This window comes from Symphalangus syndactylus, chromosome 7 (assembly GCF_028878055.3).
Source record: "Symphalangus syndactylus isolate Jambi chromosome 7, NHGRI_mSymSyn1-v2.1_pri, whole genome shotgun sequence".
NCBI lineage: Eukaryota > Metazoa > Chordata > Mammalia > Primates > Hylobatidae > Symphalangus > Symphalangus syndactylus.
This window is the reverse complement of record NC_072429.2, coordinates 66,992,811-67,009,351: the sequence shown is the minus strand read 5'-3', so window position 1 is coordinate 67,009,351 and position 16,541 is coordinate 66,992,811. Positions and strand designations below refer to the sequence as shown.

At 34.2% G+C, this 16,541-nt stretch overlaps 1 protein-coding gene across 7 annotated transcripts in view; it reads left to right on the top strand.

The window, feature by feature from the left end:
• Nucleotides 1-16,541, top strand: part of SNTG1 (syntrophin gamma 1) — an 870,442-nt gene that overhangs the window by 625,508 nt on the left and 228,393 nt on the right. For all 7 annotated transcript variants that reach the window (XM_055286457.2, XM_063643316.1, XM_063643313.1 and 4 more), the window contains one exon: nucleotides 13,643-13,772. In XM_055286457.2, coding sequence (XP_055142432.1) covers nucleotides 13,643-13,772 — 130 coding nt within the window. The remainder of the gene's footprint in view (nucleotides 1-13,642; nucleotides 13,773-16,541) is intronic.

Sequence of the window (16,541 nt, the reverse complement as noted above, 5' to 3'; positions counted from 1 at the left end):
AGCCAATTCAGCGTTTTATTTTTTGTCGATTTATTTTTTCACATCTAGTTTATCCTTTTAAAAATAACTTCTCTTTTGAAGTTTTTAAAAATATTTTTATTTATTTCAAGAAAACTTGTAATTGCTTGTTGAAGCATTTTTAGGATGGTTATTGTAAAACCCTTGTGAGATATTTTCAATATCTCATTCATTTCATTGTTAGTATCATTAATTCTTTTCTCATTCAACTTGTGATTTTCCTGGATATTGATATGACAAGTGATTTAACAAAATCATCCTAGACTTTTTGGATATTAAATGTTGAGATTCAGGTTCCTATTTAATCTGGGTTTTGTTGTTGTTCTTGTTCTTGTTGTTGTTGTTTTTAGCAGGCAATCTCCTTGTTGTGAGGACTGGGTGGATGTATATGTTAAGTTTCCTACTGCACCATGCTGACACCTGGAAAGGTAGATGGACAGGGCTATTCATATTTCTTGGTTGCTAAAGGTTTGAGGTAGAAGCTCAGCTCCTCACGGAATTCTACTGACATAAGGAAGGAGGTGGACGGATAGGTGAGGGCAACTAGCTCCACCTCCCACCACCTCATTCCACCGTGGTGATGATGGTGGGAGAGACTCAGCTCCTTGTTGGGCCACACCTGTCAGCATGGAATGGGAGGCACAGTGCTTGTCCCATCTCCCACAAGCCCATTTATTCTAATTGCTGCAGGTGAGTATGAAGGTTCAGCTGTCCATGACACTCCACTGACACTACCCTGGCAGAGAAATTGGAGCCTGCTTCTTTAAGGTGTAGGGTGGAAGACCAGCTTCCTGCTAAGCCCTGCTGAAAACCTTGTGAACAGGGAGACAATGGTTCCATTGGTATTTGACTGGATTTGGGCAGGTATTGCCAAAAGGTTTTGTTTTGTTTTTAGTGTACCCATTCTCTAGTCCTTTAAAAAGGAGTTACAGATTTTTATTGGAGGCTTTATGTTTTTAAAAATCTTGCTGTTAGCCATTCAGATTGGAGGCTTCAGAGGGTCATGTCTAGGACATGCAGGAGGAAAACCCAGGGTACTCAGCACTTTTTTTATCCCTGTATTTAAAGTCCCTAGCCATTCATGCTTACCTGTTCACCTCACAGGGACTTCCCATACTTTTGTCATGTTATGTGTGAAGTTCTTTAGCATCTGATAAGAATGAGGCCACTCTGTCTTGGCCAGAATAAGAAATCCACAAGTACTGATATTTATATATTTTAAAAAATTCATTTGATAATGTTTTTTTTTTTGTTATAATTACTTCTTCGACCTATGGTCTATTTAAAAGTGTATCACAAAATTTCAAAATATTTTGGGATTTTCTAATTATCTTTTTTTGCTATTTCTATTTAGTATAATTTCATGCTTGATGATTTCAATGCTTTGATATTTGTTGAGGCTTGATTTTACTCAGCATATATGTTATTTTGGGAAATGTTTTATGTGTATTTATAAAGGATGAGTATTGTCATTTTTTTAGTGCTGTGTTGTACATATTTCAATTAGGTCATATGTGTTCATTAGAGGTTCTGATCCTCTGCATCATTCATGATTTTTTTCTGTTTATTGTATTAGGTTTTACATAAACATGGTAAAATATCTCACTATGATGGTAGATCTGTGTGTTTCTCTACATTGTTGAGTCAGTGTTTGCTGTATATATGTAATTATGTTGTCATATACAAGTAGATTTAGAATTTTTATAAATTCCTGTTATACGATGCTTGATAATTATGGCATGTCCTATACCTTTGGAAATGTTTCTTGCCTTTAAGTCTATCTATATTAGGATAAATAAAAAATAGATTTCTATTAATATCTACTTGTATATTCTTCTATCCTATTCTTTAAACTTTTCTTAGTCTTACTGTATAAAATATGCCCCTTCTGTGTTAAATATATATATGTATATATACGCATCTATATATTATACATATATTTGGAATATACTTTTTTGTTTTTAATCCAAAGTAACAAACTTGGTCATTAAATCAAATTAGTCTAGTTACCTTTAATGTAACTACCAATATATTTTGATTATACCATCTAGCTTTTTTCTATTGAAAATCCTAGCTTTTTATAATTAAATCTTTTATTTTGAAAAAATTGTATATTCATGTGCACTTGTGGGAAATAGTATTTTCATTTACTCTTTGCTTATTATCCTAAGTGGTATCACGTTGCAAAACTATAATACAATATCCCAATCAGGGAATTGACTTGACAAAATTCACCACTCAGATTTTACCTGTGTGTGTGTGAGTGTACATGTTTATTTCTGTGAAAGTTTATCACATATGCACGTTCCTGCATCTACTAACACAGTCAAGTTTTGTATGAGCAGTTCCATCATTGCAGGCATTCTCCTGTAGTCCTTCCATAACTACACCAGCATCCCTCCTGCCCTCCTCCCTCACCACATTTCTAATCTCTGACAACTAATAATCTGTTCTTCACCTCTGTTATTTCGTCATGTTAAAAACATTATATACGATACTATATAACCTTATTTAATTCAATTTTTGATGCATAATAGATGCATAGTTTTAGAATACATGTGATCATTTAATACATCCATAGAATTTGTAAAAATCAAGTTAGTATACTTACAATATCCATCATCTTAATATTTATCTTTTGTTTATGTAAGAACTATTCAAATCCTTCTTTTCTAACTATTTTTTAAAAATATACAATAGATTACTGTAAACTACAGTCACCTTACTAAGCTATTTAATACTAGGTCCTATTTCTTATACTAAACTATATATTTGTATTAATCAATCAACTTCTCTTCATTCTCTCTCTCTTCTAACTTTCCTGGTCTTTGGTAATGAACAATTTACTAGCTGTCTTAATGAGATCAACTTTTTTAGCTCTCACTTAAATAGGAGTGAGAACATGGAATACTTGTCTTTTTGTGCCTGGCTTATTTCACTTGATATAATGACCTCCAGTTCCTCCGTGTTGCTGCAAATGACAGAATTTCATTTTGTTTTTCATGGATGAATAATATTTTATTGCATATATATATATACATATATATATATATGACTGTAGTATATGTATACTACACTTTCTTTCTGTTTTTTTTTTTTTTTTTTTTTTTTTTTTTGAGATGGAGTTTCACTCTTGTTGCCCAAGCTGGAGTGCTATGGTGTGTTCTTGGCTCACTGCAACCTCCGCCCCCTGGGTTCAAGCAATTCTTCTGCTTCAGCCTCCCGAGTAGCTGGGATTACAGGCGCACCCCACCATGCCCTGCTAATTTTTTGTATCTTTAGTAGAGATGGGGGTTCATCATGTTGGCCAGCCTGGTCTGGAACTCCTGACCTCAAGTGATCCACCCGCCTCGGCCTCCTAAAGTGTTAGGATTAAAGGCATGAGCCACTGCACCTGGCCAAAAATGTATACTACACTTTCTTTAGCCATTCATCCACTGATAGACACTTAGGTTGATTTCACATTTTGGCTGTTATGAATATTGTTGCAATAAACATAGGAGCACAGATGTCTTTTCAATATATTGACTTCCTTTCTTTAAAATGTATACCCACTAATGAAATTGCTGGATCACGTGGTAGTCTTATTTTCAGTTTTTTGAGAACCCTCCATACTGTTCTGAAGTAGTGGTTGTACTAATTTACATTTTCACCAACAGTGTATAAGGGTTCCTCTTTCTCCACATCCTCACCAGCATTTGTTATTGCCTGTCTTTCATATATAAACCATTTTAACTGGGGTGAGAGATCTCATTGTAGTTTTGATTTGCATTTCTGTGATGATTAGTGATGTTGAGCAGTTTTTCATATACTTGTTGACCATACATATGTCTTCTTTTGAGAAATGTCTGTTCAAATCTTTTGCCCATTTTTAGGTCAGATTTTTTTATTGTTAATGAGTTGTTTGAGTGTCTTACATATTCTGTTCAGTAATTCTTTGTCAGATGGGTCATTTGAAAATATTTTTTCCCATTCTGTAGGTTGTCTCTCACTTTAGTTTTTCTCTTGTGGTGCAGAAGCTTTTTCATTTGATGTAATAACATTTGTCTATTTTTGCTTTGGCCGTGCTTTTGACGTCTTACACAAAATATCTTAGCCCAGACTAATGTCCCAGAGCATTTTCCCAGTGTCCTCTTCCAGCAGTTTCATAGTTTCAGGCCTTCAATTTAAGTATTTAATCCATTTTGATTTTATTTTTGTGTATGGTGAGGGATAGGGCTCTAGTTTCATTCTTCTGCATATGGATCTTCAGTTTTTCCAGAAACGTTTATTGAAGAGACTGCCCTTTCTCCAATCTTGCCACCTTTGTTGAATGTGAGTTGGCTGTAAATGAGAGAATTGATTGCTGGGTTCTCTATTCTGCTCCATTGGTCTATGTGCCTGTTTTGTTGTTGTTGTTGTTGTTGTTGTTTTCTCCCACAGGATAATTTCCTGGAGATTCTTCCAAGTAGTTTTATTTTTTGAGTTGTTCATTCCTTTTCATTTCTGAATGATATCCTGTGGTATAGATGTAGTACATTTAAAAAATTCTACCTTTGAACACATCTAGGTTGCTTCCAGTTTTTGACTATTCTAAATAAAGATGCTATGAATATTTGTATATAGATTTTTTGGAAGCATACGTTTCCATTTCTTTGGATAAATGCTAAAGAAGTGCAATGAATGGATTATATTTTAATAGTATTTTAGTCTTTTAAGAAGCAGCCAAATTGCTCTCTAGAGTGATTGTCCAATTTTACACTCGCACCAACAATGTAGGAATGATTGTTTCTCCACATCGCTGCCAGCAGTTAGTGTTGTTGTTTTATTGAACCACTTTAATGGGTATGTAGTGACATGTCCCTGTGCCCTTGATTTGCATATTATAATGACATTGAGCATCTTTTTATGTACTTATTCACCATCAGTGTATCTTCTTCTGTGAAGTGTCTGCTTATGTCTTTTGCCCTTTTTTGAAATTGATTTGTTAGATTTTATACTGCTGAGATATACATATATCTCAAAGTCCTTTTTCTCAACACACGAGTTTTTGTGCTGTTTTATTTCCTTACCTCTTGTAATAATTATAAATGTTTATTATTTAATATTCCCTCTATTCAATTTTCATATATTCATGTTTTTGTTATCATTTAAGTTATTGCCTAAACATTATCATAGAGCCATATATGTATAACTACTACAGTTTAACACAATTTATATCAATTTCAGAAAATGTTAGAACTTTAAGACACTTTAATTCCTTTGTTTTTTCTTATCTTTGGGCATATTTTTGATATACTTAAAAACGTATGTTAGATATTTCAAAATATATTATTGCTTTCATATAACTATTCAAACGTATTCTATTTTTAATCTTTCTTCTCATTTCTTTCTTTTGGTTCTATTTTCCTTCTATCTTAAAAGCTCTCTTAATATTTTTATTAAGAGAATGTATATTTTTTAGAAGTGTACATTTATTTACTTTTTGATTTAAAATGCGGTTACATTATTTGAAGAAATTTAGCTAGAGAAATTTTTGACAAGAAAGGAATTGTCTGAATGGGTCCAGATGACTCCTTACATTTTCATTTTTATGGCATTCAGTACATCAACAGCTTCATCAGCTGAATTAATTACACTCAATACACCTGACAGCAATAAGCAGTTACAAACATAGCACTACTCAGAATGGATTTCATAGAGATTCACATTCAAGAGCTAATCTATTGTTTACTCATTCACTCAATCAATATTGACTTAATATCTGTAAGTGGGAGACATTGTGTTGGATTCTTTCTCTGAAAAAGCTCACAGACTAGTGGTAGTAGATTCAGTGAGGGAGTGGGGGGCAAGAAAAGATAAATAAGTGATTTATACTAGATTCATGGATGAATAATATACTATTGCATATATTTATGTATATATGAATGTAATATATGCATACCACACTTTATTTAGCCATTCATCCACTGATGGACACTTAGGTTGATTTCACATTTTGACTATTATGAATAGTGTTGCCCATGATTACAAATAAAGAAAATTATTTAGCTTGGCTCAAACGTAGGATATTATTTATTGGTTGCTTTTTTGCCATAGCCTATAATTTTAACTTCAGTAATGTAATACCAGTCATATTTAATTGCAACCAAGTTGTGTTACAGTCATGTACTATTGTGTATATATAAATTAAAACATCATGATATTTTTATCAGTAATAACACAGTTTATATTTATCATTGTGTAATGACCCTGATTCAGATATAAATACCTGCTTTAAATTTTGAAGTATGTTATAATATTGCAGTGTCAAGGGCATTAGAATAAGAGATAAAGATTGTTAAAACTGGCTGGTCTTTTAATCTCTTCAAGTTTTATTTTGCCTATATGCAAAATGAGCATATAAATATGTGCACATCAGTTTATATAATATTATATACATATGTCATATATATATATTTGAATTTGAGGAGTATAATTTTGAGGAGTACTCTCAGTGTTTAGCATACTTTATGGCTGAAAGTACTCAATAAATATTTATTAAATGAATTTTAATGAAAAAAGTTCATGTCATAGTTTTTTCTTTAGGTAGAATTATCATCTACTGCATGCTTTTTAAACACTAGGAAAATCGATAATATTGAAAGTAGGCTTTTGGACTTTAAAAATTCTCAAATGACAGTAGAATTTCTATTTTTCTCCCAGAGTGCACACACTGTTTACCCTGAGATGAAGACGTTTCAGATGGTGACAGGTTTGGCACTGGTGGATGAAATTTAGTATCTAAACAGTAGGCAAGGCAAGTTTAATGGTTATGAGAATTGTGCTTTTGATAACACAACAATCTTAGCAAATGGGTCTCTAACAATAAAGCCAAATATGAATCTGGCTTATAGTAAATACTTAATTCATAGTTGTTCATTGAAGGAGGGGAATCTTCAGGAATGTATATTTTAGGGGATCTGAGGAGGAAGCACAATCAGTGAATGTGTGAAGCAGAAAAAAGTAGATAGGAAGAAAAAGAAAGAAACTATGACCTAAGGATGTCATAGAAGTTATTTCGATCAGGGTTTTAAGGAGAAGAAAGAGTTGATTGCATCAACTACAGAAAAGAAATACTGAAAGAACTGAGGAACAGTGATTAATTTGGGGGTGGCTTTGGATAGAATAACTGTAGAAGTCAATTGATAAAAAAATAGTTTATATGAAGAAAGATACTGACAGTAGAGAAAGGATCACAATGTGTAAGAGTATATTCATAAAATGTGATGGGGGGAAAGAGGAATATAAAATTTAAGCATATCATGGTGTTGGTTACTAATTGAGAAGGAAGACTTTTTTTTTTTTTTTTTTTTTGACAGTCTCACTCTGTCACCCAGGCTGGAGTGCAGTGGTGCAATCTCAGCTCACTGCAACCTCTGCCTCCCGGGTTCAAATGATTCTCCTGTCTCAGCCTCCTGAGTAGCTGGGATTACAGGTGCCGACAACCATGCCTGGCTAATTTTTGTGTTTTTTAGTAGAGATGGGGCTTTGCCATGTTGGCTAGGCTGGTCTCGAACTCATGACCTCAAGTGATCCGCCTGCTTAGGCATCCCAAAGTTCTGGGGTTAAAGGCATGAGCCGCCATGCCCAGCAGAGAAGGAAGACTCAATGGCAAAGGTGCTCATAAACAGAAACAGCACCCACGTCTGATGCGGCAGCTGCCCGTGCAGTTTCATCATCCTGATGTGACGTAGTTCTCCAAAGTGGATACAGAGGTTGAACTGATTGCATTCCACTTTCACAGGTTGGTCAGGAGGTCCACAAGGACTGGTCTCTGTGTAACTCAGGAACAATAAATAATTTTTAGAAAACATCAACTAAATACCATTAAGACCCTCTCCATAAGTCATGCAAGTATTCCTTTGTCTGGCATAAACCTCTTCACTTGTTCTTACACAATTATGTAGGGGATTAAAAAAGAAACTGCCATAATACCCTTAAAATATATGACTTTCTTTGGAAAAGTCCACTCTTCCTTTGAACAATTCTAGATGAATTTTCTATAGTTCTTTCAATCTAGGGCAAATTATCTTGCCAAAGAGTCGCTCTTTGTTTCATTTCTCCAGTTTATTATAACACACTTATTTGATGATATGAATTTATTAATTAATATTAATTTTAATTTTGCCATAGCCAGAGGAGGACAGTATTCCAGGGTGCTTGAATCGCTCTGGAAAACTGAACAATAAAAATAAAAAGAAATAACCCTTGAAGAAGTATATGTGATTCTGGTAGGCTTTAGTCACAGAATAAAAAAATACATTTGATCAAATGATCGAATATATATTTTTAAAGCCCATAAATTTTAACCAAATATAGGTTAAAGTATATAATGTAGTGCTTCTACTGATGTCATGAGATATTCAAAATTTGCATGGCAATGCTTTCTGCTTCAAATGCCTTAGAGATGGCAGGATTCAAGAATTAAAGGACAGAGAAATTATGGAAGAGCTGTTATGTGACTAGGATTATCCAGGAAGAGATAAATAAAATGACATCCAGGTAAGCATCTGCATATGTAATACCTGCTCCTGTGAGGGTAGAAAGGTAACAAAGTAGACAAGAGCAACTAAGGATCTTGGGGTCCCAGAGATCAATTGTACTGGGGCTTCTTTGCACAATTTATTACTTTTGCCAGGGAATCCTGCTATGCCAGGAAGAAAAGGGTATTCACTTAGTTAAACTGGAGTTATTGAGGGCTGGGAAGTAGTAAGATTGGAGTGACTGGAGGTCACAGTGACAGGAAATTCTAAAATGAAAAATAGCCACGTAATTTGCGTGGATGAACAGGAAGCTCAGTCTAGGCAATGCAGCTAGATCCTGAATAGATATATGAACTAGGGTAACTGGAAAGGCTAAGAAAGATCAGAAAAATAAGAAGGTAATTTGGTGGTGATGGAAAGGAAGAGGTTATAGTTAAAGAACAGAAATGTGAGAATTCAAGTCTGACAGTGGAGCTGTCTTGGATAACATCAGCTCTCAAGTTAGCAAAAGCAGGAGATTGCTAAAGTAAAGTGGAGATGGACTTGTTTGTTTTTGTTTCTTACTTACAGATTAAAGATTCCGAGCACTGTGCTAATGCTATGAGAGGTATAAAATATCATATATGGCTTTTCCTTCAAGGAGCTAGCAGCTTGGTAAGATCGAACAGTATTTAGCAGCCACACAAACATGTTTAATAACACAGAGAACAAGTGTTGCAATAAAGGAATCAGGAAGTCTAGGGGCACTAAAGTGGAAGAGATTCATTCCAAATACATGGGTTATAGAAAATACCATGGAATAGATAGCAACTGAGTTAACTTCTTAAAATTTGAAATGGATTTTGACAGGTAGAAATAACACAACTGATATTTTTAACAGATTTTTCAGTTGTTAAGAAGTCCAGTCTATAGTCTTCGAAATACAGCCTGAGGTGTGCAGAATATGTGTTGCCTTCTTCATTTCACGACCAGAGGAACTGCGGGTCAGTGAGTTTCACGGTGTCAACTGACTTGCAAGGACCTCAGAGATATTGAAGGAGCGTAGATGGGCATTTCAGACAAAGGAGTACTGGGGAGAAAGACGCTGTTGCATAAAGTGCAGGACTTCTTTAGAGAATGACAAGTTATGTGCTTTCAATTCATGAAACAACTGTGAATTTAAGATCTGGAAAACAAGTCATAAAAAATAACTTGAAAAAGCTCCTGATGTATCTAAACAGCTTAGGTTTTGTGCCTCAAAAATTAAAAGAGATGACACGGCAGTGAACCAAGGTAGTGCACACAGGGAAGAAACAGTTCAGGTCTGCTGTGTGTGGATTACACTCAACAAGACAGAGTAAAATGCTACAGTCACGAACCCGAGGGGCCTCTTCTTATTTCTTTCTTTCCTTCAATAACATCCCCCTACCAATTAAGTGATAATGAAATCAAGTAAATGAGTCAATGTTCTGTCCTCACACACAGGGCCACTCTGTGAGACTGATTTTTCTCATTGTTCATTTTGTGTACTTTATTCTCTTTTTTCCATATCCTTCACCCCACAGAGAGATATTACTAAAATATAAACATGATCCTTTTCCTCCAGTGCTTCAGTGTCTCCACTGGCTTCCCTGACTCTCAGGATCAGGGAGACAAATTGCAGCGAGATATGTGAGTTATCACTGATTACACCTTGTCCAATCACCAACTTCATGGCTTGCCTTTTCTTCAGATCCACACACAATGAGCCAGACAACCCATATTTCTTTGGATATACTATGCTTTTCGTGCTTTGGACGTTTGCTTTTGGATTAATTATCTCCTCTCTAAAAATTTTGCTTTCCCTTACCTGCCCCAGCCAAGCCATTCCACTGGTTAGCCCAATAGGGTGGAGTAGCTTTGATTCTACTCACTTCTTCATAATTCATTTTAAAAAGCAGTTATTGAATCACATCATTTCTAATGCCTTTAAGGGGGAAATTATACATAGAACTGCAGCCATATGTGAAAGTACCAGGATCCACCAATTACTCATCAAATCCTTGTTAAATCTGTAAATTGTTCTCGTTTTTTAGGGGAAATTGAGACACAACTAAGTGAACTAAGTTGCTTCATCTTCACTCTCACTAATATATGTTTATTTCAGTTTCATATCATCTCAAGTTTTACCAGTGACAGTCCTCTCCTCATTGGTCTAACAGGACCACCCAAGCCACACAAATCTAGCCACTGTGGTCCTCTATGTGGAGTTGAGCAGTGGTTCCTTGCAGACTTTAAGCCCACCTCATTCTGAGCCTGCCTGTTTTTCCATGGTGAGCTTCCAGAACTCATGCTCATTCCAGCCACTCCAAACTTTTACATTTTAGTCTCCGCGACTCTTGTTCCTTGTGTATGAAAGTACATGCCCTCGTGGAGTAAAATCAACAATGAATCAAAACAGGAATCACTAACTATATTAATTAGAAATGATGTATATTTATTTGATTGCTTATGTTAGCTTGAAAATTATTCATGAATTTGTATAGTGAGCAGTATATTTTTCATTCAATGAAGACTAAATTTGTACTTTAAATGAATAAACCTACTTTGAGATTGAGCAACATTTGAAAATACTTTTTACTTCCAGCGCAGTTACCAAGAATCTTTAGAAAACTGTATAAGTGGAGAGTGGGAAAAATAAGCCTGAACAAAAAACTTCAGACTAACTCTTCAGTGATGTAATTTTTTTTTTTTTTTTTTTGTGTGTGTGTGTGTATATATATATATATATATATATATATATATATGACACATAGTTTTGTCTGGGTATCCATAAGGTTACTGTTAATGCTGTAAAAGTTTAATGTCTCACAATACTAAATTAATGGGTAATGGAGTCTATTGATTTCATAATAAACATTAACTATTTTTGTTTATCTTGAGTTAAAAAATTACATTTTCTAAAAGCGACAAATAAAAACAAAAGCACTGAAGTTTTTCCCTAGTGCTTGATGAGACAACAATTCTATGTGGGGATATTTTCTTTTAACACTGAAATATTGCAATCAAGACCATATAGATGGATTATTCAGGGGAATATTATACATAGAACTTCATCTGGGTATTAAAGTATTATTAAAGTATTTAGATCCACCAATTATTCAGAAAATACTTGTTAAATCTGTACAGTAAATTGTTCTCACTTTAGATGAAATTGAGGCCTAAGTGAGCTAATTTACTAATAACCTTCTTTACTTAGTAATGGAGGCCCCAGATAACTGTAATTTTTACGATCAACTTATTCTATAAGAGGTTATATGTAATCAAAAAAACTGTTCAAGTATTTCACTTATGTTCGTAAAAGAGTTTCCATATTTGAAAAGTTGAAACAGAATGTAAAAAGTGATATGTATTAACTTATAAGCCTAGTTTCATAAAAGATCAGCCCCTCAGAATTATTCTATGTAGGGACTATGTACCATCTATAATTACATAGATTGAAGATTTGATCTAAGTGTATTGGCTTTTATTAGCTAAAAAATCTAGCTGCTATTATGCATTTAAAGTAGAGAAGACAAATATGATCAAGATATGCTTTAATTTATGGTACATGAAGCAATGGTTATAGCCAGAGAGCGGAAAGAAATATGTATTACTAAACTCCATTTATTTCTCATTTTCTGTGGATGGTTAAACTTCTGTCTGAATACTTTAAACATCTTACTTGCCATTATACATCAGAATTAAAGCTAAAAATATCACGTGAAATTATAACATTCTTTTCATTCAATGTGTATGCTGTCACAAATTCAAACTAACTTTATTTCAAAAAGATGGACAATAGTTATACTTCTGAAATTCTTTTAATGTATTTTTAAAAGAAAACAAAAAAGCATATCTGAGCACGTCCCTGTTTTCATTATAAAGTGCTTTGTCTAAGATATGAGAACCAGTTTCTCTAAAAATATTAATAATTTGAACCCTCAGAGTCATGGATGCCCAAGGCCTTACCATGAGCCCAGTTCTGGGACAGGAAGGCGGAGTGGCGTAGACCTACCAGCATGTCTGAGCCAGACATGCTCTATGGGGTTTTCTTTGTTTGGGGAATAAACTCATGTTTTATGTCTAAAAATGTCTACTAGAAGAGCCAGGAAAGGCGTTTGTTTGGAGAAAACATATAAATTTATACATTTTACATAGCATTTTGAATACTGAATTGCGAAAGCTTTCTATTACTTCATAACTGACTGGAATTGAAATATAGTTTGTGTATTATGTTGCACAATGAAGTAATTCTTAAGCCTGAGACTTTGGCGGGCTTCCATCCATTTTGGGATTTTATCTATTCCTGTCCATTAAGTTTATATCTAAACATTGCAATATCTGGAAGTAAGGAAGTCATTGAAGCTATAGGAAACACTTTTAAATTCAATAGCACTTTTGTGAACAATTTTAAAAGGCATCATTTAATTGTCTATGACAACAAAAACAAAAGTCAATAAAATACTGTCAGAATGCTTAGACTGACCATAGCATTTTAAGAAAAAGTTTAATGTTAATGAAATTGGCAACATCCATGCAAATGGAGAGCATGATCATTTAGACCTGGAAAGAAGGTATGAACCTCTTGTTCCAAATCATCTTTGAGAAGATGAACAGACTGAGAATAAGGGTGGAGAACAATGGACAAAGTGCTGCCACTCATGTTATCAAGTGACTTTTTAATGTCATGTTTAATGTTTTATTGCCTGTATTTACGATCTTTCTAAGTCAGAAAATGCATTGACAAATGTTAAGAGGAGACAATGGTAGCCAAAATAATAAGTAAACTATGCATAATGTTATAGCAAACTGGGAAAATAATGCGTCTAAAATTTCTTAGATTCTCTTTTATTTACATATTGTAGGTTTTAGAAGTCAAAGTTTCTCCATAGTTACCTGAATCTAAAGATGCTTCCTATGAAATTGAAATTGTATGTCATTTGGGTCTATCTTCAGTGTTTCATTTAAAACAGAGATGCTTATAAAGTCAGGTAACCAAATATGAATTTGGAGGCTGATATTTATACTGTATGAAAGATAAGCTTTTCAACAGATACTATTATGAGTTGCAAATAGATCAATGACGATGTTTTGATCTGATTTGTTCTGAACATCTGCAGGCAGAATGCCTTTCAAGTCATTGCTGTGGATGGGGTCTGCAGTGGGATTATTCAGTGCCTCTCTGCTGAAGACTGCTTTGACTGGCTACAAGCAATAGCAACTAACATTTCAAATCTCACAAAGCACAATGTAAGTAATGATTCAAGGAACACCTAGCCAGGGTTTCTCAGGCTTTATAAAATCCTTCAGTATATATGTAACTTCACATCAACTGTTTGGTGTTCTTCTCAGAATGAGACATTCATTATGAAAGCTATTCTGGAATACTTATTGTAAGAAAACTGAGAGTTCTAGCCCAATTTATGGGTTCAATAATACACGTAGATTTCCATTAACAAGCATCATAAACCCCTACATTACTTAAGCAAATGAAAATAAGTAGTTAGCATATAATCACTAAATATATTTACGTAAAAGCATTCTGGACTAATATAGTACTGGATTTCAAGACAGCATTATTGATTTACCTTTAGTGATCTTAGAATTGCAGCTAGGAAGGTTTGAGGAGTAGTAGGCTAGGAGGAAAGGAGTTAGCATAAAGACTGAAGGGAACAGTCAGAAGATTGCCATTGTCTCACGTTAGGTAGAGCCTGGTCTGTATTATTAGATATGGCTTCTCTGCATTTTCTCTTTCCACTACAACCGTTTCTTCCTTCCACATTCCTGTGTCTCTTTATTGTAGCTATCTTCTCATTATTTTAACTCTTTAATAACCTATATAATTCTTTCTCCCTGTTATTAATACTTCTATGAGAAATACAGTCTAACAAAATATACAAAACCATAAACCTTAGCTTACTGAGTATCAATCTAGGTATCATTAATGATAATTATTTTAGAAAAATTACTTGTCGTCATCCATGCATTTGTGTTAATTCTCTCCTCGGTCCACAATTGTTCCGTGTGATGTTGAGGCATTTCAGAAGCCCTAAGGGAGATCGGGACTCTAATATACAAATGGTCAAGCAGAAATACGTAACTCTGTCACCAGCTCGTGAACACACAAAATTGTTCTCATGTAAATGACCCTTCAGATCCAAGTATCCTTGCACAGAGTAGACTTTGCTTTGAAACCTAAGAAAGGATTGTGGCCACTATACCTTTCTAAAACAACAGGAGGACCACTAGCCAATAAAGGCAACTGTCTAGTTTCCAGTCTATGGCTATTTCAAACAATGCCATCATAATGGCCATGCATATGGTGATGGGATGCTCTGGGAATGGGGTTGACAGTCATGGGATATGTGCATGGTCAATTTTACCAGGCAATGCTAAGTGTTTTCCAATTGGCTGTGCAATTTACCCCTTACTCTTGGTGGATGATATGTTTCTTTCTATAATCTTCAAAACTCTGTGTCACCCTGCCTTTTGAATTTTTGGTTATTTGATACATGTGGAAATGTGCTTCCAGTGTGAATGAAAACAGATTTTCCTTTTTTTTTTTTTTTTTTGGTGGTTCCAGGATAGGTGCAAATACGCCAAGCCTTACCCAGGGTCATCCCTCAACAAGAAGGCTAAACATGGGTGTGTCTAGCTTGGGCAAGAGTGAGCTCTCACTCCCAGCCCACCCTTGCTAATCTGGTGTTGTCACCATATTAGAGTTGAGGTTGCACAAAAGGGCATAGGTTTCAGAATGACTGAAAAACAAAGAAAAAAATGGAAAAAAATGCAGTGTTTCTCTAGGGATTGTTTCCTCTCCTTCGACTGACTTATATGGATGCTTCTAGAGTTAAACACAGAAAAATACTTCATGAGAGTAGGGAATTTATTACAGAAATGATCAGAGTTTCTTAAAAACAAGATATAAACTTATATTTGTGAGACAAATATAATTGTGTTCTTTTGAAAGAACAGAATGTTAAACTTTAAATCCAAAGTTTTTTTTCCTTATCTAGATCCAAACTTGCATTGACCTAAAATCCTAGGAATGTTGTCATGCCGTATTTCTTCAGTCTATTCAGTTAGAATGCTGTGCTTCAGCTGACAAGCATTTGAAAAGTCAATGCTTTAGTTAAAAGCAACAGCAACAACAAAACAGTGAAGATGCAAATGTCTCTACCCTCTGTAAGCCTAAGGAGGGACAAGCCGCATTTTGCTGCCTGTTTTTCATCCTTGTAATAAGTGCTCACCATTATATGATTTCCCTATACTATTGTTTTAACTGTTGGGAGATCCATATGTCTGTTGCATATTAAAAGTTATGTATTTCTTCTTTCACCTCCTGTTTCTATATTCTAATTATGTCTTCTTTTGTTCTTGTAATGTTTCCATTCAAAAGTATTAGGTTACAATGTATTCTGATATGGAAAGTACTACATAAATTTTGAAAAGTTATTAGGCACAGCAATAAAAAATGTGAAAGTCATATTGATTTCGGAGAAGGCAGAATGCATTGATGAAACAGTATGGTTGATTAGCATCAAGAAAGAAATTAGAAAGAGTAGCTAGGAAAGTTTTGCTTAGGTTAGTTAAATATCAGTTCTACTTCCCTTATTTTTTTTTTATTCTAAAGATATACTGGAAATAACATCTTATGGAAAGATGTAGAACTTTTCCTTTATTTGCCAGTATTCTGAGAGTATAGGCTTGTATAAGTCTGACTTGAATAGCTTGTTAATAATAAGTGCAGAAATAAAAATATTGTGATAAATATTTAAAGAAATTCCACTCAAGAGATTATCAGGCATAAAATAAAACTGAAAAAAAGGATTAAAATGCATATAAAATAATAAGTCCGACAGTTTAAAAATTATGCTATTGAAATAAGACATACATATGTATATAAACTTTTTAATAATGAATCACATTTTATTGTAAAGCTAGTTGGAGAACAGACAGGGGAAGGATAAAAGAGAGCAAAAACAAAAAACAAAAAACAACCTGTGTTAGAATAATTAG